The sequence below is a fragment of the Chaetodon auriga genome, chromosome 2, assembly GCF_051107435.1.
Source record: "Chaetodon auriga isolate fChaAug3 chromosome 2, fChaAug3.hap1, whole genome shotgun sequence".
NCBI lineage: Eukaryota > Metazoa > Chordata > Actinopteri > Chaetodontiformes > Chaetodontidae > Chaetodon > Chaetodon auriga.
This window is the reverse complement of record NC_135075.1, coordinates 16,048,156-16,074,244: the sequence shown is the minus strand read 5'-3', so window position 1 is coordinate 16,074,244 and position 26,089 is coordinate 16,048,156. Positions and strand designations below refer to the sequence as shown.

General features: G+C 42.1%; 2 protein-coding genes across 9 annotated transcripts; both read left to right on the top strand.

Annotated features, from left to right (window-relative positions):
- Positions 1-1,289: 1,289 nt before the first annotated feature.
- On the top strand, positions 1,290-15,718 carry LOC143337738 (protein polybromo-1-like). Of its 8 annotated transcripts, XM_076757585.1 has the most exons (30): positions 1,291-1,385; positions 3,240-3,389; positions 3,500-3,597; positions 3,699-3,846; positions 3,972-4,121; positions 4,283-4,399; positions 4,484-4,552; positions 4,772-4,870; positions 4,961-5,046; positions 5,311-5,396; positions 5,499-5,715; positions 6,068-6,209; positions 6,299-6,393; positions 6,480-6,759; positions 7,003-7,108; positions 7,240-7,879; positions 7,994-8,205; positions 8,314-8,499; positions 8,644-8,801; positions 8,909-9,160; positions 9,253-9,398; positions 9,795-9,952; positions 10,039-10,222; positions 10,447-10,648; positions 10,733-10,934; positions 11,026-11,178; positions 11,704-11,862; positions 13,913-13,965; positions 14,833-15,046; positions 15,319-15,630. In XM_076757585.1, the coding sequence occupies exons 2-30, from the start codon at positions 3,249-3,251 to the stop codon at positions 15,480-15,482; spliced, it is 4,917 nt and encodes a 1,638-aa protein (XP_076613700.1). In that variant the 5' UTR covers positions 1,291-1,385; positions 3,240-3,248; the 3' UTR covers positions 15,483-15,630. The 8 variants fall into 8 exon arrangements, with proteins under 8 accessions (XP_076613671.1, XP_076613700.1, XP_076613680.1 ...); XM_076757556.1 differs by lacking the exon at positions 11,704-11,862 and having other exon boundaries at positions 1,290-1,385; positions 3,240-3,290; positions 9,232-9,398; positions 15,319-15,718; XM_076757565.1 differs by lacking the exon at positions 11,704-11,862 and having other exon boundaries at positions 11,026-11,094; positions 15,319-15,718.
- Positions 15,719-16,026: 308 nt separating this feature from the next.
- On the top strand, positions 16,027-25,975 carry cse1l (CSE1 chromosome segregation 1-like (yeast)). The gene is made up of 25 exons (XM_076757485.1): positions 16,027-16,102; positions 16,973-17,065; positions 17,221-17,363; positions 17,540-17,641; positions 17,740-17,885; positions 17,980-18,070; positions 18,218-18,325; positions 19,312-19,404; positions 19,511-19,678; positions 19,767-19,896; positions 20,026-20,091; positions 20,356-20,558; positions 20,681-20,765; positions 21,013-21,074; positions 21,167-21,303; positions 21,659-21,762; positions 21,890-21,987; positions 22,097-22,247; positions 22,362-22,570; positions 22,718-22,815; positions 22,951-23,036; positions 23,193-23,274; positions 24,616-24,762; positions 24,877-25,108; positions 25,287-25,975. Exons 2-25 carry the CDS (start codon positions 16,981-16,983, stop codon positions 25,374-25,376), a joined length of 2,916 nt encoding a protein of 971 aa, XP_076613600.1. The 5' UTR covers positions 16,027-16,102; positions 16,973-16,980; the 3' UTR covers positions 25,377-25,975.
- The last annotated feature ends 114 nt before the right edge of the window (positions 25,976-26,089 follow it).

The window sequence follows — 26,089 nt, the reverse complement described above, 5'->3', positions numbered from 1 at the left end:
CACATTTTTACATAATATATTATATAATGAAATTAAACAAGGCATAAAATATTTTATAACACAAACAAGGGGTTTTGCTTAAAACTGAAGGATGGCACAGGATAAAAACAATCAAAGTTTTAAAAATAATCTTTTCATAGTGGTCCTTGGTCCTGCCCCAGATCTTAACAACAAAGACTTCTGAGTGTCACACATACCTCCATGCACTGAAATGTTGATTTTACAGTATTAACTTTCACACAGCAATATGACATCAAATTATCACCCTTGTCTTTCCCATTGTTCCCACTGTTACTGGAGCTGGTATCCTTATTATCATGCAGACTACAGTGTTTCTTCTTGTTTCCTTCTTCCTCCTCAAACTGGCAAATAATATTTACACGTGTTCCTCCAGGGCTGCCCAGAAGGTGTCACGGAGGAAAATCACACAGGACTGACTTGGAAATATTTTCTAGTTTTTGCATTGTCTGTTAATCTGACTAACATAAAGCAATTTCTAAACTGGTGAACAACTGACATGTCATTGTTACATACACATTCATACGTACCTGACATTTTTTTTTTTTTAATCAATTTCCTTGCACCTTCGGGAATTTCATTCTCTATAAACTGCTGACAAAACTAAATAAATAAATAAATGAAACAACAACAACAACAACAATTAGTGTCAAGTTGTACAGTATACATGTTTGAGTGTTTTAGAACCGTGGTTGGCTTGTGACCCATTTAAATGGAAACATGTCAACTTGCTGACCATTGTCCCTGTTTTATTTCAATGACAGTTAGAGGTCTGAACAGGTAAAATTTTCCAGTAATTCACAAGAGCTGCAGTGATCTGAAATGTCTCTTGTTTTGTTTGTGATGGCTTCACATATGTGGCTTAAATATAACACCAGTACTGATGCACTTCAGATAACAGAGATTATTCTGCCAGAAAAATTGTGTCATATTGAATTTTCAGGATGGCATTGATGACATGGTGTTTCCACTAGAGCCTGTAATATATAAAATATGCACAATATGATTTAAAACATGTGTAAAGTTGAATTTAACTGACAGGAAATTAGGTAGCGACGTCCTAGATTAAATGTTTTATTTTTTAATTTGTGCAGTGGATATAGATTGGAAATAACAACGAGGCCATCATTATGTGACCTACTTATCACATAAATGCCACATTAAAGTGAGAAGAGGGGAAACAATTATTACAATCACGTAAAACGTACTTTTAACCGCATCGAAGCGCTACACGCTTTTATTATGAAAGTGAAGAAACGGAAGTGGCAGTTGAATTGTCGCTCACCTCACACTTGTGTCCCTCTGTCTAAAATCGATAAGTGATTGGTTTTCTTGATTTTGTGGGTCTGGTAACGTGCTCACAGAAGGTAAGCACACAACTATGTCGAGCGGACTGAAATGTGAGCAGAAGTATTTTCCAGGCAACTGTCGTCGCTGTACGTGACGGTAACGTTAGCTTTGTAACGTTAGACGCGGTGACAGTGATGCCTTTGTCTCGGCTCGAACTCGGTGATGTTGACGGCTAACGGTGAACTGTAGCTAACGTTAGCTGCTGTGTGGTCCGTACCTGTCCAGCCTGAGTGGAAGATACGTGGACAGCCGCCGCTCTGTGTGCTAGCTGACTGTGGGCACACCGGGCTGCGGCCACTGCGCAGCTCCGTGACATCTGAGGGAGCGGCGAACGCGTTTGGTCGGTCAGACCTCCAGACACGCCAGCATCATTGCTGTCCGTTCATTGACATGTCATTCCAGGTGATGACAGCCAGCTGGTGTGGTTGTCACCTTTTCTAATGTGAAAATAAGGGACAGGAAACCTACTAGGAGACTAGAGGCTCTGTGGAAAAACACCCTTGAATTGTTTATTTCTGTTGACTTTTCAGAGGAGAAGTGTCCATTTGTGTCATGAGAAGCGTTTCAGTAGGGTTCAAAGGTCATCTGGGGTGACATGAAACCACTCATCACGGATGACATTAAAAAAATGTCTATCATCTGGACTAACATGTTTCTCCAGAGGTGTCCCTTCCTTTCCCCCATTTTTAAAGAACATGTGAAGGCGAAGCTGTAAGACGCCATAAATTTTTTGAATTTTTTATTAAATACATGGTGTCATTCTGGCTCTAATGGCTATTCTGGAGAAATAAGGCCAGAGACAAACATGATCAGCTTCAGAGAGCCTTTTTTTAGTGGAAGACATTTTGGCATGCTCACAGTAGGAAAAGCACAGGTGTGAAGAATAAAATGAACAATGTTTGCTTCAGTTTTGGGGTCATTCAAGAACTCTCTGGAACATTTGAGTCAAATGGAGTCATATTAGTAACACCTGTGTTTTTCCTACCGCAACAGGTCAGAATGTGTACTTTGAAAAACCCTGTTAGTCATCAATAATTGCTCAATCAAAGCCTCCCATTCACAGCAGTAGGGCTGCATCTGATGGTTATTTCATCAGTGAGTCATCTGTCGATTATTATCAGACAATCCATAGTTGTTTGGTCTACAAAATGTCAGAAAATGGTGAAAAATGTCAATCAGTGTGTTCCAAAGCCCAAGATCAAATGTCTTGTCTTGTCCACAACCCAAAGATGTTCAGTTCACTGTCATAGAGGAGCAAAGAAACTGGAAAATATCCGTATTTAAGAGGCTGGGATCAGAATTTTAGGCGTTTTCTTTGTTAAAAAAAATTACTCAAATATCAAAATACTTCATTTAACAATTGATTTCTTGTTGTAACACTTGTCAGCAGTGCATTGAAGTGTCATGAATGAAGAGGCTATTTTTAAACCTTAAGCCAACTTTTGACATTTTGTCTGTGAAATCTAGAAAATATGAAACTGCCATTTATGTGTAGCATTGAGACAACTGCATGTCATGACTCACACTATTAAAAAAGGGCCCCACCTTCCACCATAAACCACCGGGACAGTAGATCTTAATATCAATCTATCAAGCAAACATTGCGACAACTAAAGTGAACAAAAACACTGAATGGGAGAGAGAAGTGTCCCAACTCCACAGGTGTGTTTTAAAATGAATTTATTATTAGGAAAAATGTTTGGTGGAAGGGGTCAACCCTGTCAGCAGGTGTAACTATCTGCTGCAGAGCGCAGCCAGTGTCCCTCACTGAGATCATTCTCTCACACTTATAGTTCATTGACTGTTGAAAAACAGAGTATTTAATGTTTCCAGCTCTAACGTACGATTTCCTCCATGGCTCTTTACCTCAGGGATTCGTCATGGCCTTGAAAAGGAGAAGGGCGACATCCCCCTCTAGCAGTGTGAGTGGTGGAGATTTTGATGATAGCCAGACTTCATCGTTAGTGTCTTCAGTTGGGAGAAAGAGGAGAAGGACTTCAAACATTCCAACTGTGGATCCTGTAATTTTTTACAAATTTCAGAAACTGTTTCTCTTTTGACATTCTTCCTATGCAGATTAAGTAGTTGGCACGGGGAAGGATGTGTTCACTGTTTCATCCCTGCCTTGCAGATTGCTGTATGCCATGAACTGTACAACACAATCAGAGATTACAAGGATGACCAGGGCAGGATGTTGTGTGAGCTGTTCATCAGAGCCCCCAAACGGAGGTGAGGAAAGGGATGAGTGCTCATTAGCTATGTGCATGTAATTACATCCCTTAATATCGAACGTTTGACACAGAAAATGTACAAGTCCCCTTTTCTTACAGGAATCAACCGGACTATTACCATGTGGTGTCTCAGCCTATTGACATGATGAAGATTCAGCAGAAATTAAAGATGGAGGAGTATGATGATGTTGAACAACTCACCAGTGACTTTCAACTGTTATTTAACAATGCAAAAACATATTACAAGGTAAAAAAAAAAAAAAAACCCGAACATTTATCCTAAGGTAAAATTGTGTATCTGTGGACTGAAATTCCATCTGTATGGCTCACGCTGTGCACCTACGTGAATCTGTATTGCTTGTGTCCGTCTAGTCTGACAGTCCTGAGTACAGGGCAGCCTGTAAACTGTGGGACCTCTACCTGCGAACCAAGAATGAATTTGTTCAGCGAGGGGAATACGATGAGGATGATGACGATGGCTATGATGCGCAAGACAACCCCGGAGGGTCCACTGAGGATGAGGTGACGCTCACACACACTGCCGATAACACAGACTTAGTGTCTAATATCCATCTTTATGTTAGAATCTATGTTGTAATGGAGTAGTTTTTCAGCGTATGTGCTGTACATCAATGAGATGATACAGTATTTCCATACCCTAAACTACCACTTGTGTGTGACAGAGTGCACCTACTTGCTTGAAAGAGGTCCTCGAGCAGCTCCTTGATGCTGTGGTGTCTTACACTGAACCCACCGGCCGCCTGGTCAGCGAGCTGTTCCAGAAGCTTCCCTCCAAAATGGTATGAGCAGCTTCAGTGTGACTTCAGAAATTAGCAGTCAAATGAGTGACTTGGCTTTGATGCAGTTTGCCTTTTTTCATTTAGCAATACCCAGATTATTATGCCATCATTAAGGAACCGATAGATCTGAAAATCATCGCTCAAAAGATTCAGGTACGCTATTACCAGTGGTCTGTGTGAATGTTGATTTAATAATTTACGAATTTAATTTGAGATGTGCCAATAAGGAGCGAAGCAGAGAATCAGCTGAGCTGTCAGCTGGTGTGGGCTGGTCTGAGATCAGCTGAGCCATCAGCCAATGAAACTAGAATGCCAATTGAGCTCGACCTCCGTGGCCTGCCTCAACTTGCGCTATGCTTCATTTGCTTTTAGTTGGGCCACTACAGGGGTGTCAGTGCCATGGCCAAAGATATTGATTTGCTGGTCAAGAATGCCAAAACTTACAATGAGCCTGGATCACAAGTGTTTAAGGTGAGTATGTAATTGAGAATATGATGCATGCTGGAAGTCATTAACAGTGTTTGACATACAAACTTATGATGATCTGCTCTTGTGTTCCAGGATGCAAACACCATCAAAAAGATTTTTGCACAAAAGAAGTCTGAGATAGAACACGGAGAACCCATCAAGTCCAGCATTCGTATCAGGTAAACAGGAGATGAGACTGGGAATAATGTGGAATAAAGTCATGTTAAAGCTGGAGTTGCTAACGTTGGAGAAACCACCAAGAGTGAACAACCCACTGATTTTTTTTCTTTTTTGTCAGTATTTGATTTTTTTCCTGTCATGATGTAAAGAGAATTTCATCAAATATGACAAAAATGCTCCTAAAATACTTTACAGACTCCAGCTTTACTGTTTGATTTTAGCTGTGTTGCTCTTCTTCTGCTTCTTCTGTCTGTCTGTGTCAGGAACAGAAGGTCTGCTCAGGGAGACCGCCTCTCAGCTATCACCATGGCCCTTCAGTATGAAAGTGATGAGGAAGGCATACTTTCTGGTACATCTTCACCTCTTTCTCTTCATCAAACACACACGTGCATCCACTGGACGTTCATGAAGATTGATGAGTGTGTCATCAGTTATCTCCTGTATTTCTCAGGCTCTGTCCACTATGATGAGGGGGAGTCTGAGGCAGAGAGTATGACCTCTAACATAGACATGAGTAATCCCATCTTCCAGCTGTATGAGGCCGTGCGAGGTGCCAGGAATAGCCAGGGCCAGTTGATCTCTGAGCCTTTCCTGCAGCTGCCCTCCAGGAAAGACTACCCCGACTACTACCACCAGATCAGTCAACCCATCTGCCTCCATCAGATCAAGTATGACAGTACTGCTACTGATCTAACTCAGTGTGTGTTTGCACGTCAACAAAGATTTTTTATTTTGCTTTTTTTTTAATTTCAAATCAATTTCTTATTTTTTTTTTTTTAGTTAAATCCCTTTTAAAAGTTCATTAAAACGAATAACCTACATTTGATTCAGGGTTTAATCCCAATTTAAGATGGATGGAAACCGTTTCACCATCGATTTGTTTTATCTTGTTTCACCAACATTCTCTCTTTTTTATTTTCTACCCCTGTGGCATCATACACATACACACACATACTCAGTGTACAGTACAGCATTTCTTTGCCCTCCTTCCCAAATGTGAGAGCCCGTAATTCCCCTCAGGAACAAGATGAAGAACAATGAATACGAGAGCGTTGAGCATGTCGACTCTGATCTGACGCTGATGTTTGAGAATGCCAAACGCTACAATGTTCCTCACTCGTCCATCTACAAGCGTGCACTCAAACTCCAGCACATTCAGCAGGTCAGTCTCAGTCCATACTAGTCATAGTTGTCTTGTTTTTCAGAGGCATTATAACTGTTAGATGTATTTATCACCTGTTATCTGTACAGATGAAGAGAAAAGAGCTTTTGCAGAGAGATGATGACGATGGCGACAGCATGCTCTCCTCTGCCACCTCTGACACCAGTAGCACAAAGAGAAAAAGGTTTGCAATCTGTCACATTTCACTTGATCAGCTCCGTGTAGTTACTTTGTTGTTTTGTGGGATTTTGACTTACATTTTGTTTCCAGTCACAAGAAGAACACAAAGAAAAACCGAATGAAAATCCTCTTGGCTACTGTGACTGAGGCGCGAGAAGCTGGCACCGGTCGGAGGCTGTGCGACCTCTTCATGGTCAAGCCATCGAAGAAGGACTATCCCGACTACTACAAGGTCATCCTGGAACCAATGGACCTCAGGACTATTGAGCACAACATCCGCTCAGACAAGTACATGACAGAAGATGCAATGGTGGAGGATATGAAGCTGATGTTTCGCAATGCTCGACACTACAATGAAGAAGGCTCCCAGGTAACAGCTGTTTGGTATTTGTGTCTATCTTTCATTGGTGCTTTTATAGGTATTCTTCTTGTTCATTAGCATTTCTGAGTCTGAAACATTTGTTTGCTGTTGTAAAGACGAGTCCAGTCTTAAAGTGGGTAGATGGACCAAAATGGCAATCTGAATGTTGACAAAGGTCAGACTTAACTGTAGGTGAACTTTAACTCGAGGAACCAGGAGCTTCTCATGATGAACTTATTTGTCGTGTTCAAGGTCTACAATGATGCTGACATCCTAGAAAAAATAATGAAAGACAAACGCAGAGATCTTGGGCCAGCAACAGATGACGATGACATGATGTCCCCAAAACTGAAAATAAGTATGTCACTTAGTCAGGCAGATTAACATCAATTTACTGAATGAAATTCAAGCAAATGTATGAGTTTGTTACCTGTCAGGCAGTGGGAAGACTGATTATCATTAACACACATACACTTTGCTTGATTGCAGGAAAGAACAGCATTACTCTGAAGAAGTCCAAGTACTTAACACCCTTACAGCAGAAGCTGAATGAGCTTTACGAGGCCGTCAAGAACTTCATAGATAAGAGGGGCCGTCGCCTCAGCACAATCTTCCTGCGGCTGCCGTCTCGTGCTGAGCTGCCCGATTACTACATCGCCATCAAGAAACCTGTGGACATGGAGAAGATCAAGAGCCACATGCTGGCTAATAAGTACCAGGATGTGGATGCTCTGGTAGAAGACTTGGTGCTCATGTTCAACAACGCCTGTACTTACAATGAGCCCGAGTCTCTGATTTACCGCGATGCCCTGGTGCTGCACAGGGTGCTGTTAGAGACGAGGCGTGACCTGGAGGGCGGAGATGACGCCCACGTGCCTGATGTGCCCCGTCTCATCCAGGAACTCATCCGCAGCCTCTTTGTCTCCGTGCTCGGTCACCAAGATGATGAAGGCCGTTGCTACAGTGATTCACTCGCTGAGATTCCTGCCCTAGACCCCGCAAATCCTGAAAAGCCACGACTGAATTTTGAGATTATCAGAACGAATGTGGATCGAGGGAGGTATAAGAGGCTGGATGTGTTCCAGGACCACATGTTTGAAGTGCTGGAAAAGGCCAGGCGATTAAATAGGTGAGGTACTGTTGACCATCCTGTACAAAACCAAATCAGTTGTTTGATCGTATGGTGTGCATTAATGTATTAAAAGAAAGTAAAAGTTGTGTTGTTACACTATGGTCATTGCAGGACTGATTCAGAGATCTTTGAAGATGCTGTGGAGCTGCAGCAGTTCTTCATCAGGATCAGAGATGAGCTGTGTAAGAACGGAGAGATCTTGATGTCTCCCGCTCTCAGCTACACCTCCAAACACCTGCACAGTGATGTGGAAAAGGAGAAGAAAGAGAAGCTTCCCAAGGAGTTTGAGGAGGACAAAATCAAGAGGGAAGAGGAAAAAAGGGGTATTCTTTTCAATATATATTAAAGGTCACAGCACATAGAAGCTCCATCACGCATTGTCTCAGCATATATTGTCGCATTGTTTCACTGAGTCAGTTGTGAATTCCCAGAAGCTGAAAAGAGAGAGGACTCTGTTGGAGGATCATGGCAGTCTAGCCTGCAACGCACATACAGTCAGGACTGCAGCTTCAAAGACAGTATGTACCACGTGGGAGACTATGTGTATGTGGAGCCTGCAGAGCCAAACCTCCAGCCTCATATCATCTACATTGAACGTCTTTGGCAAGACGACACTGGTCAGTCTCATTTTTGCACTAATTAGACTATAATTTGTATTTTCATATTTTCTGCAAGACTTTTTGTCACGTACAGCACCTCCAATCAGTGTTCCAGTTCAGTAACTCCTAAACTTTCACTGAGACCTGTTGTAATAAATGCAGGTGAGAAGTGGCTGTATGGCTGCTGGTTCTACAGGCCAAATGAAACGTTTCATCTCGCCACAAGGAAGTTCTTGGAGAAGGAAGTTTTTAAGAGTGACTATTACAACAAAGCTCCTGTTAGCAAGATTCTGGGCAAATGTGTTGTCATGTTTGTAAAGGTAAGTTCTGTCTTCTTCCTGTACATTTGTTAGATCTAAGTTTTGCTTTTGAGCATTGGCTGTTTGAATATGTAATGAGCAAGTGTTTACGTTGTGTGGAATTTAAGGAGTACTTCAAACTCCACCCAGAAGGCTTCAGAGCCGAGGATGTCTTCGTCTGTGAGTCACGCTACTCTGCCAAGTCCAAGTCCTTCAAGAAGATCAAGATGTGGGCCATGCCCTTGAGCTCTGTTCGGTTTCTTCCCAGAGAGGTACCTCTACCTGTCGTCCGAGTGGCATCCATGTTTGCCCCCAAACAAGAGGAGAAACCACCAGAGATAGCTGATGAAAGTAAAATGACAGATGGCATTGTAGACAAGGTAAACGCCAGTTTGTTTGTTTTTCCATTGAAAAATGATAGTGGACATGTGATAAAACACATGACTGTCAGGGAAATAATTTGTGCCTGCAGGAGAGGGAGGATGTTCCAATGGATATGACCAATGGGGAGCCGGGGTGTCAGTACTACGAGCAGCTCTGCTACAACAATCATTGGCTGAAAGTCGGAGACTGTGTTTACATTGGTTCACATGGACTAGTGCGCCACCGAGTGGGCAGGTAGAGTAAATACACTTACACTCTTTACAGGACATGCTTACAGTATTCTGTATTTGAGTGGTTGTCCATTGCTGGAGAGCATAAAAGTATTTAGTTTAAACTTGACGAACACTGATATTTTGTTTAATTGCTGTAAGAATTTTCTCAATAAAGGCACACAAGCAAATTAATGCAAGGGCTCTCAGTGTTATTTTTTTTTTTCAACTGACCACGGGACACGTGTCACCTTCTCCCCATCAATCATGGACACTGGAACTCTATATTGTGGTATGGTTGGAAAATATACAACACAGGGAGGTTGACATGATGGCATAGTCGTGTATTTGAAAATATACTAAGGCTCACTCATTTCCACTGTCTCTAATGCTTCTTGTTCTTTAAAAATATGTTGAACAGGATTGAGAAAATGTGGATGCGAGATGGAGCAGGCTACTTCTTTGGTCCAATCTTCATCCATCCAGAGGAAACCGAGCATGAGCCCACTAAGATGTTCTACAAGAAGGAAGTGTTCCTCAGCAACCTTGAGGAGACTTGTCCTATGACTTGCATCATAGGTATCCTCCTCACTGAGCAGAATACCCTCATGTAGTTCATGGAAATCGTTTAATGCATTCACTGAGTTGTTTTTTTTGTTTCACAGGGAAGTGTGTTGTGTCTTCCTTCAAAGACTACCTGTCATGTCGGCCAACTGAAGTGCCTGAAGAGAATGTTCTGCTCTGTGAGAGCCGCTACATTGAGAGTGAGAAGCAGATGAAGAAGTTCAAGGGTCTCAAGCGCTTTTCACTCTCTGGCAAGGTGGTGGAGGATGAAACCTACTATTTTAGGTGAAAAACCTTTACATGCTTTAAATGAACTGTTCATGCCACTGTTGGCAGTAGGACAGAAAAGACAAAAATCTTCTCTAAATACAAATTTCTAAATCTTTGGTTGTTTTCCAGTTTCATGAAAGAAAAACTTCCAAGTATAGCGGCCAGTTCTTCCTAACTGGAGGATTTATTTGGAAAGGTGGATATATTGCAGAGTATATTTTTCTGATTATCGTATACAGGAAGCTCATAGTACCCCAGAAGGAGCCATCCCCTCTGCTGGACAGGAAAATTGAGGAACTGGAGGCCAAGTTTGCTGATATGACAGATGAGGAGCTAGAGGATCTTGGGGATGATGATGGCGAGCTAGGGGACCAGTCTCTTCCTCAGATGCAGTCCTCCATGTCTAGTGACATGGATATCATGCCTTATACTCCTCCGCAGGTGAGGGTGGAAGCTTTTCAAATTAACAACCAGTTCTGTAACTTGTGGCATTTTGCGAACACTTCTCCTGTGATTGGTTGCCAGTCCACGCCAAAGTCCATAAAGGGCCTTTCAAAGAAGGAGGGCTCAAAGCGGAAGATCAACATGAGCGGCTACATCCTGTTCAGCAGCGAGATGCGAGCGGTCATCAAAGCCCAGCACCCAGACTTTTCCTTTGGGGAGCTGAGCCGCTTGGTCGGCACAGAGTGGAGGAACCTGGAGAGCTCCAAGAAAGCAGAATATGAAGGTGAGCAGAACCTCTTTAAATACTAGTCTTGGTCCACATGTTTGTCTTCAAGAAATGTGAACCACCTATGCTTGTCTTTGTTGTGCTGCAGAGCGAGCAGCTAAAGTGGCCGAGCAGCAGGAGCGTGAGAGGACCCAGCATCAGACATCCCCTAGAGCAGGTACCCCAGTAGGGGCACTGATGGGGGTGGTGCCTCCCCCAACCCCCATGGGGATGCTAGATCCCAGCATGACGCCTGTGTCAGGTAACCCCTCATAGATGCAGATGGATCTCCAGTATACACTAGAGGGCTGGAATAAGAAGCTGAACTGCTAGATGTATTCACATGTTTCAAATCACACCCATGTCAGTGTGTTTGTGATGTTGTAGTGTCATGACTTGATTTCATGTTGCATCTAACATCATTTGAAAAGCCCAAACCTTGATTGTTGTACAGTGCTCTTTATTCTTCAAAACTTCACATCATGGTAAACTCCACATGCCTGTATTTGAATGCAGAACATGAAATGGAAAGGTTGCTGTACGCCATTTGAGAATTGGGACTTAAAAAGGAGTTAGTGCTTGAAAATAGAGCATGTGCACCAACTTGTTTTCATTGTCCATTTTTCATTTGTGTCGTCTTCATTTCCATTCATATCCATCATAATGATCTGGTGATTATATGACAGCATATATATTAACATTCTGCATGCTTGGTAGTGAAGTAGTTGATGCATGTTTGATTGATGCATGTTGCTGTCTTGTGTTACTACTGTTCCTTCTTAACAAGGTATGATGGGTGCATATAGGTCAGCTATGATGCCCCGACGGGGCCACGTTGCAGGCATGGTTAGTATGACTGGCATACCACCACATCACATGGGGGTGCCTGTCTTTCCCCAACATCTCCTGCCCGCTATGCCTGGGTTTCCTGGAATGCTGTACTTTGGTAAGAGTGCTGTCATAGCCACCCCACCTGCCACGCAGTTGCTTCCTGTCTACCAATCTGACTCGCTGGAGGGGCTACCTGTACCAATAGGCTGAGGTCCTTGAACTGATGACTAGTCGGTTGAGAGCATATAGCCTCAACTGGGGTTTGGTTGTTTGTCCTGCTCATTACCAGTAGGCTTGCTGGTAATGTGTCATTGCGAGAAACTCAGTTTATCCAATAAGAAAAAACAGTAAAGCTGGTGTTATAATTAATATATAGTATCTCACAAAAGTGAGTACATCCCTCACATTTTTGTTAATATTTTATTAGGTCTTTTCATGGAACAACACTGAAGATATGCCACTTTGATACAATGTAAAGTAGTCAGTGTACAGCTTGCATAACAGTGTAAATTTGCTGTGCCCTCAAAATAACTCAACACACAGGCATTAATGTCTAAACCGCTGGCAACAAAAGTGAGTACACCCCTAAGGGAAAATGGCCAAATTGTGCACAAAGTGTCAATATTTTGTGTGGCCACCTTTATTTTCCAGAACTGCCTTAACTCTCTTGGGCATAGAGTTCACTAGAGCGTCACAGGTTGCCACTGGAGTCCTCTTTCACTCCTCCCTGACGACATCACAGAGCTGGTGGATGTTAGAGACCTTGCGCTCCTCCACCTTCCGTTTGAGGATGCCCCACAGATGCTCACTAGGGTTTAGGTCTGGAGACATGCTTGGCCAGTCCATCACCTTTACCCTCAGTCTCTTTAGCAAGGCAGTGGTCATCTTGCAGGTGTGTTTGGGGTCGTATCATGTTGGAATACTGCCCTGCGGCCCAGTTTCCGAAGGGAGAGGATCATGTTCTGCTTCAGTATGTCACAGTACATGTTGGCATTCATGGTTCCCTCAATGAACTGTAGCTCCCCACAGCCAGCAGCACTCATGCAGCCCCAAACCATGACACTCCCACCACCATGGTTGATGGTAGGCAAGACACACTTGTCTTTGTACTCCTCACCTGGTTGCTGCCACACACGCTTGACACCATCTGAACCAAATACGTTTATCTTGGTCTCATCAGACCACAGGACAGGGTTCCAGTAATCCATGTCCTCAGTCTGCTTGTCTTCAACAAACTGTTTGTGGGCTTTCTTGTGCGTCATCTTTAGAAGAGGCTTCTTTCTGGGATGACAGCCATGCAGACCAATTTGACTATACGCTGCACAGTGTGCAGCGTATAGTCTGGACACTGACAGACTGACCCCCCACCCCTTGAACCTCTGCAGCGGCAGTGACAGGTCTATTTTCAAGAGACAACATTTGGATATGACGCTGAGCACATGCACTCAACTTCTTTGCTCGGCCATGGCGAGGCCTGTTCTGAGTGGAACCTGCCCTGTTAAACCACTGTATGGTCTTGACCACCGTGCTGCAGCTCAGTTTCAGGGTGTTGGCAATCTTCTTCTAGCCGAGGCCAACATTATGTAGAGCAACAATTCTTTTTTTCAGATCCTCAGAGAGTTCTTTGCCATGAGGTACCATGTTGAACTTCCAGAGACCAGTATGAGAGAGTGTGAAAGCGATAACACCAAATTTAACACACCTGCTCCCCATTCACACCTGAGACCTCGTAACACTAACGAGTCAGGAGGGAGGGAGGGAAAATGGCTAATTTGGCACAATTAGGCCATTTTCCCTTAGGGGTGTGCTCACTTTTGTTGCCAGCGGTTTAGACATTAATGGCTGTGTGTTGAGTTATTTTGAGGGCACAGCAAATTTATACTGTTATACAAGCTGTACACTGACTACTTTACATTGTATCAAAGTGTCATATCTTCAGTGTTGTCCCATGAAAAGATACAATAAAATATTGACATAAACATGAGGGATGTACTCACTTTGTGAGATACTGTATTCATAATTGGCATTCATGAGTCTTCTAATGTGAATAAAATGACACTGGTTAATTTCAGTATTGGACTTTGATTGTTGTATTTGTAATATAAACATTATCAAGTCTCCCACTGCAGCTTCTGACAGTGTCTTGATGTTGAATATCCCCACAGGTGTCAGTGGTATGGGAGGTGGACCTGTTGCAGGAAACATTCATGGATCCCAGGTAAGGCTCTGTAAAAAGAAATCATTGTAAACCATTATATTGACACCTTGTATTGTGGCATATCCTATATTATCTTTGTATATATATCATGTTATATAATAGTAACATATGTTCTTTTGTAGCTACGCAGCAGTGAGTTTCTGATTTTTCTTGCATATCAGTATATTATATGACACTGACTGTCAGTGTGTGCATTCTGTGCAGAGTCTCTCCAAATAATAGGGAAGTGGTTTATCTGATAGTCACATAGGTGCATACATTTATAAAACACCCACATCAGGATTATCACACTCAGCCAGGTGTTACTGGCCTTTACTACCAGTGAAATGTCAAAGACAGGCCATGCAAAGCAATATAACACACAGTGATCCAGCCAAAGGGCTAAAACATTAACATCACTTCAGTATCAAGGAGAGCTCACACCATGGATCTGACTTAATAAGCACTTAAAAAGCAATAAAAAAGATTTTCCTGAGTAGTAATAACGAAATAAAATACCACACTGTCAACAATTTGACTACAGTATGCATGAAATCAGCAGTGTCATTGCCTTATCCCTTATGCTAAGATTAGCAGAACAGTTTCTCCATCACTGTCACACTTGCAAACAGACAAACGCACACACACTTAACCTACTTAACCTAGCTGTGTGTTTCTCACTGGTTCAATTCCAAGATAATGAATTATTCAGTAACCCCAAACAGCAATCTAAATACAAGTTCATGTCCAGTTGTAGATGTCCATTGCTGGATTTAGAAAGCATAGGATTTAAAAAAAAAGCTTCACTGCCTTCAATCTGAATGAGAGAAATGATAAGATTCTCAATTAAATGTTCTTCATTCATTCATTCATTAATATTCTCATGAGGTGGGTTTGATGGGCCCGGGGCAGCAGGCTCCACCACCCTACCCAGGACAAGGCCAGGTGGGACAACCAGCTCTCCAGCAGCCCTCCACCCCAGTGTTTGTGACCCCACCAGCCAAATCTCAGCGGCTGCTCCACTCTGAGGCATACCTCAGATACATTGAGGGCCTCACAGCAGAGTCCTCTACCATTAGCAAGTGGGACCAAACTCTGTCAGGTTAGTCTTGTTTTTTGATCTCCAGTGATGAAGTCTACCTAAAATGACGATCACGCTGAGTGACATAGCTTGGGACATATGTATTTCTGGGTCTAGCTTGTCTAGCTTTAATCAGTGACCCCTGATGTGAGCATGAATCCATATAGTAGGCTTTTTTTTCACTTTATGATATGTTTGCAATACTGCTGTCGGGGTACAAGAAGCATGCACTGATTTTTTTGCCCGCTAAATAAGAACATTTAAAATGTAATGTTGTATTTGTGTACTTTCAGTTCAAAAACAAGATGTGCGCCTGACAAAAGAGCAAGAGAGCAGACTACCATCCCACTGGTTAAAGAGTAAGGGGGCCCACAAGACAATGGCAGATGCACTTTGGCGAATCCGTGACCTGATGCTGCGAGACACTCTGAACGTCCGTCAGACGCACAATCTGTAGCATGCTCGTATTCTGAGCCTCTGTTCCCTCTGTAACTGTGAGACAGGAAGAGGATCAAGCTCACTAAAAGTGTTTACTTTGTGTTGTCATTTAAAAATGTATTTGTAGTCCTAAAAGCTTTCTGTGTTGAAGCTGTTTTTTGTTTTACATTTCAGATTCTAAGTGCATTATTGTTAATGACTGTCATTCTGTGATGATTGCCTTCATGCTTTCATGATTAAAATGTGAAGAGTTCAGTTTGGGCTGCAAGTTATTTACTAAGCATAACCCACTGCATGTTAATGTCACTTGTGAAGGATGATCACATGACTGTAAATTTTGATTTAAGCATTTTCTAAAGGCCAAGTTATGTCTAGCATATTCATATAGTGGAGATTATGAATAACCTTTGCTTTGAGTTTCAATGATTATTTAACGTAAATAGCTGCCTTGTGTTCCAGCGATTGCTACACCAAGGAAGGGGTGTGTCTTACAGCTTTCGTCTGACATCTGCGCTTGCGCAGTACTCTGACCGCGCAGTTCCTTTTGCTCTAGACGACGTTTGAAAGCTGGCAAGGCGAGCACGTCTGAACGGTATCTGGTGCGTCTCCATCCCATCCTGACTGAAATTCACTGGAACGGTAAGCCGTCCTAATGCTTAAGTAGTTTTCATATCCAGTAATATGGTATTGAAGCGTGTAAACTGGGTAATAGGTCGGTATTTTGAGGGTGAATGCGTTATGTTCCGAAATTAGCTAACTTTATGGTTAGCACAAAACACATTAGCAAGCTAACGCTAACGCTAGCAGACTGTCTTGGAGGGGACCGGCTGCTGGATCAGTCTATTCACTGGAATTGGGATACTGCTTTCCATGCTGCTTTAGATAGTATTGTTATATTTTCAGTTTGGGGCAGTAGAGCAAGGGGTAACTTCCGTAAAATCAAATTTTATATAAGATCAAGTTCATGCGAAATCCTGACCACCATGTGCTTGTATATGAACTCACAGAAGACTAGACAACCTTTACACCGCTAGCTGTTACATTAGACTGCATAAACCGATCTGGAGTCAGCGGGGCCAACTGAGCTAATACCAGATTGAGGCGACGTAGCTAGCTAGCTTAGCTGCTAGCAAGCTAAAGTCAACGGCAGACTGAATGACTGAAACTAGCAGCGGAGCTGTAAACTTAAAGCTAGTATCAAGAATTGCTTTGACTTGTTAGATGGAGCAGTGAAACTCTAAGACGTTTTAACCTCGGCACGGTTTACTTCAGTAAGTACACTTAGCACACATTTGGTAACTTTTAGGTAATGTGATCTTACAGGAACCAATACACACGCTTTAATAACGCCTGGCTAAAATTTGTGTACAGGATTACTCAGCATTTAACATTAGATAAAGTGCATCCATATAATATAATGAAATATTATTATTAGCCTCGTGAGGAAATTGCTGCCAGACACCGGTTTATTTCTTTCATTCATTCAGTCACTGGTTTTCTCGCCTTTAGTTACGAGCATGGAACTGAATGACGCTAACCTACAAACCCTCACCGAGTTCCTCAGGAAAACACTGGACCCAGACCCAACAGTCAGACGTCCAGGTAATACAACTTAATGACCTAACATTAACTCACATATTTTAATACAGTTCCTAAACAGTATTGCTCACATTGACCTATTTATGCTCACTACTCACTTGATCACCTAATCTCTGCTTTGCAACACCTGTTTTCTATTCATCTCTTGTGTTTCTTAGCTGAAAAGTTTCTTGAATCTGTGGAGGGAAACCAGAACTACCCCTTATTACTACTCACTTTGCTTGAGAAGTCCCAAGACAACGTGATTCGCGTCTGTGCTGCTGTTACATTCAAGAACTACATCAAAAGAAACTGGCGCATTGTGAGTCTCACCAAGTAACAGCAAGTCTACATGTTGGTGACTCTGCTCATACCTGTTATCTGGTATATAGATATGTTTACTGTATGTAAAGTAACATTTAGTATTAGGTGTGAAGAGAACCACTGTTATAATAGGCTTGTTGACTATCCTGCATTTGCAATTTATTTTCCCCAAAGGTTGAAGATGAACCAAACAAAGTCTCTGATCCAGACCGGACAGCAATCAAAGCAAACATAGTAAATTTGATGCTGAGCAGCCCAGAACAGATTCAGAAACAGGTACATCCTCACGTGTCATAGTGCCTCAAAGGGTCTGATTTGAAGGTTTGAAGGAAGATAGTCAAACAAGCCCCTGTTTATCCTGTGCATTTCCACAGTTGAGTGATGCCATCAGTATCATAGGAAGGGAGGATTTCCCTCAAAAATGGCCCGATCTGCTAACCGAGATGGTGACCCGCTTCAGAAGTGGAGACTTTCACATCATCAATGGAGTGCTTCGTACCGCACATTCACTCTTCAAGAGGTAGAGTTCACTTCTCAATGGCTATAAATGTTTTCGTGATTGACTTCAGATAGAAATTGTCAAATCTTTTCTGTGGCACCTTATTTTCTTCTAGGTACCGCCACGAGTTCAAGTCAAATGAGCTTTGGTCAGAGATCAAATTAGTGCTGGACACATTTGCCCTACCTCTGACAGAGCTGTTCAAGGTTTGTCATGACTTGCACATCAATTTCCACAACACTTACAAGTAACCCAGTTGTTATAGAACATCTAACAAATATTGAAATGCTTGACACAGTTCTGATCACATTCCGGTATGACAAAGTATTTATTTTCTCTCTCCTTTGCTGTAGGCCACTATTGAGTTGTGTCAGACTCATGCTACAGACGTCAATGCCTTGAAAGTCCTCTTCTCCTCCCTCACACTCATCTCCAAGCTCTTCTACAGTCTTAACTTCCAGGTCAGTTCATGTTTCTTTGTATTTCTAGGCCTTGCTGTTTTGGACAGTCACATTTTATCTTTTGTAGCAAAGGTAACCCTTTTTCCCCTCCAAACAATAGCACATCACAGTCCAGACCAATCTGTGTGCACGATTTTCCCTTTATACATTTTGGTGGCATTTATTGCTGTGGACACATTTGAAGTTGCACCCAGGATGAATGTTGATCATAAAGGATTAATATGAAGCAGCTGTTTTTGTGGTTCTCGATGGTCAGGGAAGTCTGTATACAGTTGTACACCAAGGTGTCAGCACCTCTTTGTCATGTGCATAACAAAACTAAGTGAACAGCAAATGTTTGGGAGCCCTGTAAGTTGGTGTGAAGCAGCAACGTTTGATAGGTATATTGGCTCCTTGCATACAGTTTGTGTACAGCTTGTATCAGCTTTTGTGTGAGGTGTCCTGTGTTGAGGGCCTATGAGTCACTGTTATGCATTATGTTTTAATTATTGACAAGGTTTCTTGTCTTTAACATGCTTGTAGTTAAACAATACAAATGGTGAGTTTTTTGGCCTTTCCTGTGCCATGGAAGTTGATATCAGCAATTGCTGGCGTAGGGCACATGAGATGAGATGGAAATATTTTACAGTTACAGATGTTTCTGCATTGGATTTTTTTTCACTGATTGAACCCCCAAGAGCCAATCACCATTTTCCTTAAAGAAATAAGTTGGTATTTGTAATATCAATCATCCAAAAGAGGTTCTATAGTTTCACATTTGCATTTGTTGTTTTGAATTGGACATTAATGCAGTCAAATACTGATTGATAAAGTGTAATACATTTGTAATTATTGTAAGGCAATCATGCAACACCACCTCTAGTGAAGTGTATGATGTATTTTGCACCATGTAGCGGTCAAGTCAGCTTCTGTCGTAGTAATTAATATTCACATAAATCAGGGATGTGATATGTTTCCTTACAGCTGTACTCTGTATTATTACACAGGACCTTCCAGAGTTTTTTGAAGACAACATGGAAACCTGGATGACCAATTTCCACGGCCTACTGACTTTGGATAATAAACTTTTGCAAACAGACGTGAGTTTTTCTTGTCTTTTTCACTCATGCATCACATTTTCAACACTGTTGTGTTTCCTCGTGGTTTTTAACATTTCCGTTTGTGCCTCTAATGACCTCTCTGTAGGATGAGGAGGAAGCAGGTCTCCTGGAGCTGCTGAAGTCTCAAATTTGTGACAACGCTGCCCTTTACGCTCAGAAGTACGATGAAGAATTCCAGCCGTACCTGCCACGCTTTGTCACCGCTATCTGGAACCTTTTAGTTTCGACTGGCCAGGAAGTCAAATATGACCTGGTGAGAGAAATGACCCCTGACTCTGTGCCTGTGTTCTTTCTGAAGTTCATTTTCTCTTTGCTAACAATACACCTTGTCCTTGTTGCAGCTCGTAAGCAATGCTATCCAGTTCTTGGCATCAGTCTGTGAAAGGCCACACTACAAGCATCTATTTGAGGACCAGAATACACTCACTAGCATTTGTGAGAAGGTCATTGTGCCTAACATGGAGTTCAGAAGTAAGTAAATGCTTTGTTCTGAGTCATCAGATTTCAACAAGAAGTGTTATCAGTAGTTGACAGATTCAGGATTCTGCCTGCTCCGACACAAACGTGATGCTGACCAGATTGCCTGGAATTCCTTATTAGGTGCAGATGAAGAGGCCTTTGAGGATAACTCTGAGGAATACATCCGGAGGGACCTTGAAGGATCTGGTAAATATTTTCATCATTATCTGTTTCCTCTAATGTAAATTATGGACATAAACTTGGGAATTTTTATGTAATTCTGACTCATATTTCGAGGTGGACTGCTCTAGTCAAACCCCATGTGCAGAATTATTTAGTTAGCTAGTTGGTTAGTTGGAATACTTGCATCAATAGGTTTCCATATACAGTTTGGAAATACGGGACAGTTAACATAAGTGTGCCAATGATAACCACATCCCCATTGTTAACGATTTTCCCGTCCCTCCTCAGACATCGACACTCGTCGTAGGGCGGCGTGTGACTTGGTGAGAGGCCTTTGTAAGTTTTTCGAGGGCCCCGTCACAGCAATCTTTTCTGGCTATGTGAACTCAATGCTGGCGGAGTACGCCAAGAATCCCGGGGAGAACTGGAAACACAAAGATGCTGCCATCTATTTGGTCACATCATTGGCGTCTAAAGCGCAAACGCAAAAGGTATAGTTAAGTTTTAATTTGTCAGTGGACTATTCAATATATAACTGCTATTCAATATATAACTGCGAATGCACCGATTCACTGTGTTTGATAATAATTAGAATAATCATTTTTCTCACCAGCATGGAATAACTCAAGCCAATGAGTTGGTGAATCTGAGTGAATTCTTTGTGAACCACATTCTCTCAGACTTAAAATCCCCCAATGGTAAGAATACTTACTTATTAAGAAGACTCCTACAGTTCTCAGCACATTTTAGGACTACAAAATGTATTATGTGTTAGATTTGGCTGATGAGTTGTAAACACTGGCAATCTGTGACCGCATTTTAATTGTATTATCCAATTGTGCAATCGTTCTGCAACTTGCAACAGGATCAGCGGACTCTGCTGTAATTTGAATGTCCAACATTGATTTGTGTACACACATTAATCAAGCACTCATTGTTTTGTAGTTAATGAGTTTCCAGTGCTGAAGGCAGATGCCATCAAGTACGTCATGATCTTCAGAAGCCAGGTATGAGCTGTTAATTTATCCACAAGTTGTTGAATTTCAGAAGGCAAACTGAGTGCATGACAGAGGGCTTCCTCTCTGTCCTTCTCCTTCAGCTTCCCAAGGAGCAGCTGCTGCAGGCAGTTCCCCTACTGATAAGTCACCTGCAGGCGGAGAGCACAGTGGAGCACACTTATGCAGCCCATGCTTTGGAGAGGCTCTTCACTATGAGAGGCCCCAACAACAGCACACTGTAAGTATCAAGCAGTATAGTAAAAGATGCTGGCATTTGAATTAACCAGAACAGTTAATTGATTTGGGACGACTGTAAATATTTACTAGTATGTTTAAAGTAATTACCCGTACCTGATATTGGAAAGATTGCCTGTTGAGCCCCTTTACCTTTTCTGCAGGGATCAGTCCCATGCTGCATTCACCTGCATCATTGCAATAATAGCAGTCCAATTCATTTAAAAACAAAAAAGAAGAGAGAAAAAAGGTGTAGAGACAGCTGAGATGAAAAAAGGCAACATGTGGGAAGGCAGCTCAGATTTTAGCATCCACCTCTGTAACTCTATAACAAATCATTCTCTCTCTGTGTGTTTCAGTATCACACCTGCAGAGATTGCACCTTTCACTGAACAGCTGCTCAACAACTTGTTCAAGGCACTTGCTCTTCCTGGTTCTGCAGAAAATGAATACATCATGAAAGGTAAACCTGTCTGTCCTGTCATCTGAATGCTCCCCATTAATGTTCCCCAGTCTGTGTCAGAGCAGCTCCAGAGTTAAGTCGCCTCATCATGTCTTTGTCTTCTTATCTTTCTTTTCCATTTTTAAAGCCATCATGCGCAGCTTCTCCCTGCTACAGGAGGCCATTGTTCCGTACATTCCCACTCTGATTGGTCAGCTCACTCATAAGCTCCTCTTAGTCAGCAAGGTAACACACGCTTTGTGTCTACTTATGGTTACGGACAGATTCACCAACATGCTGGTCTGTTTAGGCGATACACGTGGCAACTAATTCAAGATCTTTCACCCATTTTCAGAATCCCAGCAAGCCTCACTTTAACCACTACTTGTTTGAGTCCATGTGCCTGTCAATCCGGATCACCTGCAAGGCCAACCCCACCACTGTCAGTAGCTTTGAGGAAGCACTCTTCCCCGTCTTCACCGAGATTCTTCAGAACGATGTCCAAGGTGTGTCAGTTACCTGTGGAGTTTACTGATCCATGTGTAGATGATATGTTGATAAACACGGCTTGCTGCTGATAGAGGCAACTCCACTCATCCACCTTTTGTTCGCTGTTGCAGAGTTTCTTCCATACGTGTTCCAGGTGATGTCTCTCCTCCTTGAGATCCACTCCAGTTCTATTCCCTCCTCCTACATGGCTTTATTCCCTCACCTGCTGCAGCCTGTGCTGTGGGAACGGACAGGAAACATCCCCCCTCTGGTGCGCCTGCTTCAGGCTTACCTGGAGAAGGGAGGTGTCACTATTGCCAGCAGTGCTGCAGATAAAATAGTAAGTGGTGGTGGTGTTTGAGTTGTCCGCATTTAATAACAGTGATTTTATCTCCATTTGTTTCATTAACATTTATAGATTGGATTTATTCATTGTTTGACCAGTATGTTGACACTTGGGTCCTGTCTTGCTCATCTTTCCTCTCAGCCTGGCTTGCTTGGTGTTTTCCAAAAGCTTATTGCCTCTAAGGCCAATGACCACCAAGGTTTTTACCTTCTCAACAGCATCATAGAGCACATGCCCCCGTAAGTCGATTACAGTTGTGTTCTCAGTGTGAAAAGCATCTATTAAATGATTAAATGTAGTACCCGGTGAAATTGATTTGTTTAGGTCATGACTGTTTTTTTTTTTTTGTTTTTTTTTAATCTTTCTATTGGCAGAGAAGCTATCACTCAGTACAGGAAACAGATCTTCATTTTGCTCTTCCAGAGGCTTCAAAGCTCCAAAACCACCAAGTTCATCAAGAGTTAGTACCATCATCTTATTACAAACCTTGATATTCTGTTAAGAGCCTTTGAACTCACGAATTGACAGCAAGGTTGTTATATCAGCCAGTACTGTGCAAATTATCACTGGTCCTACTGTCTGATTTAAGTGTTACACTTTGCTTTCTTTTTTCCAGGTTTCTTGGTGTTTGTTAACCTGTATTGTGTCAAATACGGAGCGATTGCACTGCAGGAGATTTTTGACAGCATCCAGCCAAAGTAAGTGTATTTTCTGTATAACCACAAGATGTTGACAGAAAAGTACACTGCTCTCTGACTGTAGTTATTTAGTGGGTTTGTCCATCAGTGTAGCATTTAGGCAATGGGAACATGACGAGTTCTGTTAACCTTAAAGGTCCCACATTGTAGAAAGTGAGATTTCACTATCTTTTTTTACTATAAAGCAGATCTACGTGTTATGTGAGTACTGTGAAAGTATCAAAACTAACAATCCACTGAGAAATGCACATAGCCCCGATTCAGACACTGTGCATGTAAGCAAGACGTCAGGACTTCGTCAGTCACTGCCCTCATTGTGGCCGTGGTTCCAAAAAATATGGCAGAGCTCATGTGGAAACACAGTTGGCCGTTCCTGCTGTGGGTGGTCTTAAAGAGACAGGCACAAGTGTTTCAGACAGAGGATTAATTAAGGTGCTGTAGCAATGGACATTGTGAGAAAATGTCTTTTAAACATTAATGCATGTTAACATTTTGAGTAGACACCAAAAATAAAAGTATGAATCTAAAAATAAGCATAACGTGGGAACTTCAACATTATAAAAGACTCCAACTGGCTGTCCCCTTGAATTTGATGGCCCACTCGAGCTATTGAAACCTGTTTTTGTCACTGCATAGAAGTGCCAATTTCTAGAAATAGGACATTTTCTAAAGGAGTACTCCATTATCAAACACTCAGCCCTTTTTAAGCTTGAAAGGTGGCGCATTGTGAAGGATGGAAGCTACAGCCGGCTTGAGTTCACACCAGTTACAATGGATTTCACAGGCTACACAGTTAAAAAAAGGTTTTTCTAACCTGCATCCCACCGTCTTGCCACAATATTTTATCCCCCACCTCAGAGGGAAAATGAACACAGGTTTGTGGATCAGGTTGAATTACATTATTGATTGCAACATTTAATGTTACGTTGAAACAAAATTTGTGTAACAGATGATAAAACCTGTCTAAAAACAGACGAGCAGTGAGAAAATGGGGGGGGTAGAGAGACAGACTGGTACTGATTTGAAAGCATGCTGTTGACTGGAACTGTATGAATGTCTTTATATGCATTGATACAATATAGTGAGTAATGGCTGCCTGAATCACCACCTTGCCTGTAGTGTAGTAAATGTTTCCAACAATATTTCGTGGTCCCAACACCTTTGCAGGTGTCCAGGGTATCATACCTGTAATATAAGTGCTTGCTCATGGGGGAGTTATTGGGTCTCTGTAGAGTACGGCCTGTACCTGATGTGGTGCTATATAATAAAAATTGAATTGAACTGAATGAAGTGCAGGAAATAAATGATAATAGTATTGATCCTGTTATGTGTGTGTTTCAGAATGTTTGGTATGGTGTTGGAGAAAATAATTATTCCTGAGGTTCAGAAGGTGTCTGGAGCCGTTGAAAAGAAGATCTGTGCTGTTGGAATTACAAAAATCCTTACTGAATGTCCTGCAATGATGGACACTGAGTACACAAAGCTCTGGTGAGAAATCATCCTGAAGGAAACAGAAGCAGTACATATGGAAGAAATGCTCTCCTGATACGTACTGGGGGAGTGTGTTTCATCATTTTTTTTTCTTTGGGTTTTGATGTTCAGGACCCCTCTGCTGCAGGCACTCATTGGTCTATTTGAGTTGCCAGAAGATGACAGCATCCCAGACGATGAGCACTTCATCGACATTGAGGACACACCGGGCTATCAGACGGCATTCTCACAGCTAGCTTTTGCCGGGAAAAAGGAGCACGACCCCATTGGAGACGCTGTCGGCAATCCAAAGATCCTGTTGGCACAGTCACTCCACAAGCTCTCGACAGCCTGTCCAGGAAGGGTATGTTGAGACATGCAGGAGATATTTAGCAGCTTCTGCCAAAACATATAAATTCATGATAGTTTTGTTTAAGAAGAAATATTAGGATTATTACGTAAATGGTGCCGAGCTGTGCAACAGGTCATGCTTAAAAAAAATTCAAATAAATGAATCTGTGACTCTTGTGTTTTTGGTGCAGGTTCCCTCGATGCTGAGCACCAGTCTGAATGCAGAAGCCCTCCAGTTCCTGCAGGGGTACTTACAAGCAGCCACTGTGCAGTTGGTTTGAACCTGATGTGATGCTTTTCACTTCATATGGAGACCACCGTACACTGCAGGAGTAACCACGGTGACCTCGGGTCACACAACAAACCTGCTTCGGCTGAACTTTAGTCTTTACAGATTTGTTTGATTGGTTTGACTTGACGGTTGTTGATGGATTTCCCCGAGAAATGATAATGTTGCCTGAATTAAGGGTGTGTTCCCTTAGACAAGTTTTTTAAGGGTTTTTAAAGACATGACCAAAAGTTTACTTAACTGAAATACTGTTTAGTGTTTGGGCCCTTTGTTTGCTGTGTGGCAAAGCTAACAAGGATTTGGATATCAAGTTCTGATACAGTTGTCAATTTATTTCAATAACAGCTGTATCAGCAGAAGTATATTTCAACAGTATTGTGGGACGCTGAACATCTGAATAGTACTGGAGGGATTTCTTTAGCGCTTCTTTTGTATGTTTGAATTCCTTTTTACAGTTATGGAGACTGTACTCTGTGGCTCAAACATAAAGCTCCATATTTTTCTGTTGCATGTTTCCTGTAGATTTGTTCATGTTTAGTCTTTGTTTCTGCACTGTTTGTTAATGTGAATAAAAAGAGGCACTTGTATAGATCCGTTCTTACTGCAGTCTCTTCTGTGAACAACGTTTTCAAATGAATTTATCAGGGTTTGTGAGTCTGACTGGCTCTTTGTAATATCCATCATACAATCATGTGTTCACAAAGT

Bases quoted from the DNA above. Each gene is read 5' to 3' on its own strand.
- LOC143337738 (XM_076757585.1), top strand. From the start codon at position 3,249: ATGGCCTTGAAAAGGAGAAGGGCGACATCCCCCTCTAGCAGTGTGAGT. The intron at 5,047-5,310 runs GTAAACAGGAGA...TGTCTGTGTCAG, and splicing joins AAGTCCAGCATTCGTATCAG to GAACAGAAGGTCTGCTCAGG. The intron at 15,047-15,318 runs GTTAGTCTTGTT...GTGTACTTTCAG, and splicing joins GTGGGACCAAACTCTGTCAG to TTCAAAAACAAGATGTGCGC.
- cse1l (XM_076757485.1), top strand. From the start codon at position 16,981: ATGGAACTGAATGACGCTAACCTACAAACCCTCACCGAGTTCCTCAGG. The intron at 20,559-20,680 runs GTATAGTTAAGT...TTTTCTCACCAG, and splicing joins CTAAAGCGCAAACGCAAAAG to CATGGAATAACTCAAGCCAA. The intron at 21,988-22,096 runs GTAACACACGCT...ACCCATTTTCAG, and splicing joins AGCTCCTCTTAGTCAGCAAG to AATCCCAGCAAGCCTCACTT.